The 1,960-nt window shown below is 41.5% G+C and overlaps 1 protein-coding gene across 1 annotated transcript in view; it reads left to right on the forward strand.

The window, feature by feature from the left end:
• Positions 1-541: 541 nt before the first annotated feature.
• The window catches only part of AKR1D1 (aldo-keto reductase family 1, member D1), a 112,208-nt gene continuing 110,789 nt past the window's right edge, over positions 542-1,960 (forward strand). Inside the window, exon 1 of the mRNA XM_006861238.1 lies at positions 542-862. Coding sequence (XP_006861300.1) covers positions 542-862 — 321 coding nt within the window. The remainder of the gene's footprint in view (positions 863-1,960) is intronic.

The raw sequence follows: 1,960 nt of genomic DNA on the forward strand, positions 1-1,960 counted from the left end.
GAGGAGGAGACTGTGTTTCCAGCATGGCTATCCATATGGGAGAGAATCTTTCACTGCTAACTTGTTCCATGTCTGGAGGCATTCTATTGTCCTTTAGATCTGGGAGTAGATATGAAACAATAGAATAATTGAAACCAACTTGACGGGTGCCTAGCAACAACATGGACGTGTAATATATCAATAAAAAAGGATAGAATAAGTCATAAATCCTAAGTGAATGCTTATTACTTACATAGAGCGATTTAATCTTAGTAAGAAAAGGGCAGGCTGCAAAATAGTATGGTTCCAGTTTTCTTAGTATGTGTGTATTTGTATGTATGCATCTATGAATTAAAAGTATATGGAATATTGTATGTCAGCATTTTTTAGTGATATATCTGAATGAGATGATAAGAAATCAAACTTTAATAAATAATAGGCATATTATTTATTACAATAATATGTGTGTGTGTGTGTGTGTGTGTGTTAAGGAGCTCTGGTAGCGTAGTGGTTACGAGTCGGGTTCCGCGGGAAAAAGATGAGGCTTTCTGCTCCCTTAAAAATGTACAGCCTGAGCCTGCAGAGGAGTTGGATAGAAGGTGAGGGCGGCAGGCCGCTGGCTGCGCATCTCGGCGGGTCACTTTCCCACGGGGAAGTTTCTTGGCCAGGAAAGGAGTTTGGAGAAAGCAAGGTCTTCAAATTTTGTGGATTGGAAACATTGACAGACAGCAGAGCGCAACAAAGGGAAAGAGAGTCCCTGGCGTTGCAGAGCCGGATTTGTGGTGGTCCATGTCCCCGGGCACCTGAGTTCATCCACCGAGTCTCTCTCTCTCTGCCTCTTGCCCTAAGCATAGAAGAGATGGAGGAGCCGATGCGCGGTGGCGTTTGGCGTTCTCGGAGGCTCAGAGATGGGTGGAGACGGTAACAGAGAAGAATTTTGAAACAAAGGATTTTCGAGCCTCTCTAGAAAATGGTGTCCTGTTGTGTGATTTGATCAACAAGCTTAAACCTGGTGTCAGTAAGATCAACACACCAATAGCGGGTTTGGTTCCTACTCACAGCAACCCTCTGCACAAGAGAACAACACAGTGCCATCATCACAACGGTTGTCATGTTGAGCTTCCTGTTGCAGTCACTGTATCAACCAGCCTCTTTGAAAGTCTTCTTCCTTTTTGCTGACCCTCTACTTTGCAAAGCTTGATGTCCCTGCCCAGGGACTGGTCCTTCCTGATAATATGTCCAAAGTGTGTGAGATGAAGTCTGGCCATCCTCATCTCCAAGAAGCATTCTGGCTGCACTGCTTTCAAGACAGATTTTTTTGTTGTTGTTGTTTCAGCAACCCAAGATATTTTTAATAGTCTTCACCAACACTCAAATTCGAATGCGTTCATTCGTCTATGGTCTTCTATCCAGCTTTCACATTCATATAAGGTGATTGAAAATACCATGGCTTGATTCAGGTTCACCTTAACCTCAAAGTGATTCCTTTGCTGCTTAACACTTTAAAGAAGGGTTTTGCAGTAGATTTACTGAATACGTCATTTGATTTCTTGATTGCTGCTTCCATGAGTATTGATTGTGGATACAAGTAAAATGATGCCTTTGACAACTTCAATATTTTCTCAGTTTATCGTGATGTTATTTATAGGTCCAACTGTAGAGTTTTTGTTTTCTTTACATTGATGTGTAATCCATACTGAAGAATGGATCTGATCTTCGTTAATAAGGACTTCAAATCCTGTTCGATTCCTGCCGGGGGCCAGCCCCAACACACTTATTAGAGGGGCTCACGAAGGAATGTGTGGAGTCGGCTGAAGAAATCACACGGAGTCGATGATTTGTGCTGAATTCTGATGATGATGATGATGATTTTAATGATGATGATTATGATGATGGTTATGATTTTACTTAATTTTTTCAGCTCCTTATATACCGTTACAATACACTATGATCTCATAACAATCAATTTCTTTTGAAGCAT

This window comes from Chrysochloris asiatica, unplaced genomic scaffold (genome assembly GCF_000296735.1).
Source record: "Chrysochloris asiatica unplaced genomic scaffold, ChrAsi1.0 scaffold00041, whole genome shotgun sequence".
Taxonomy (NCBI): Eukaryota; Metazoa; Chordata; class Mammalia; order Afrosoricida; family Chrysochloridae; genus Chrysochloris; species Chrysochloris asiatica.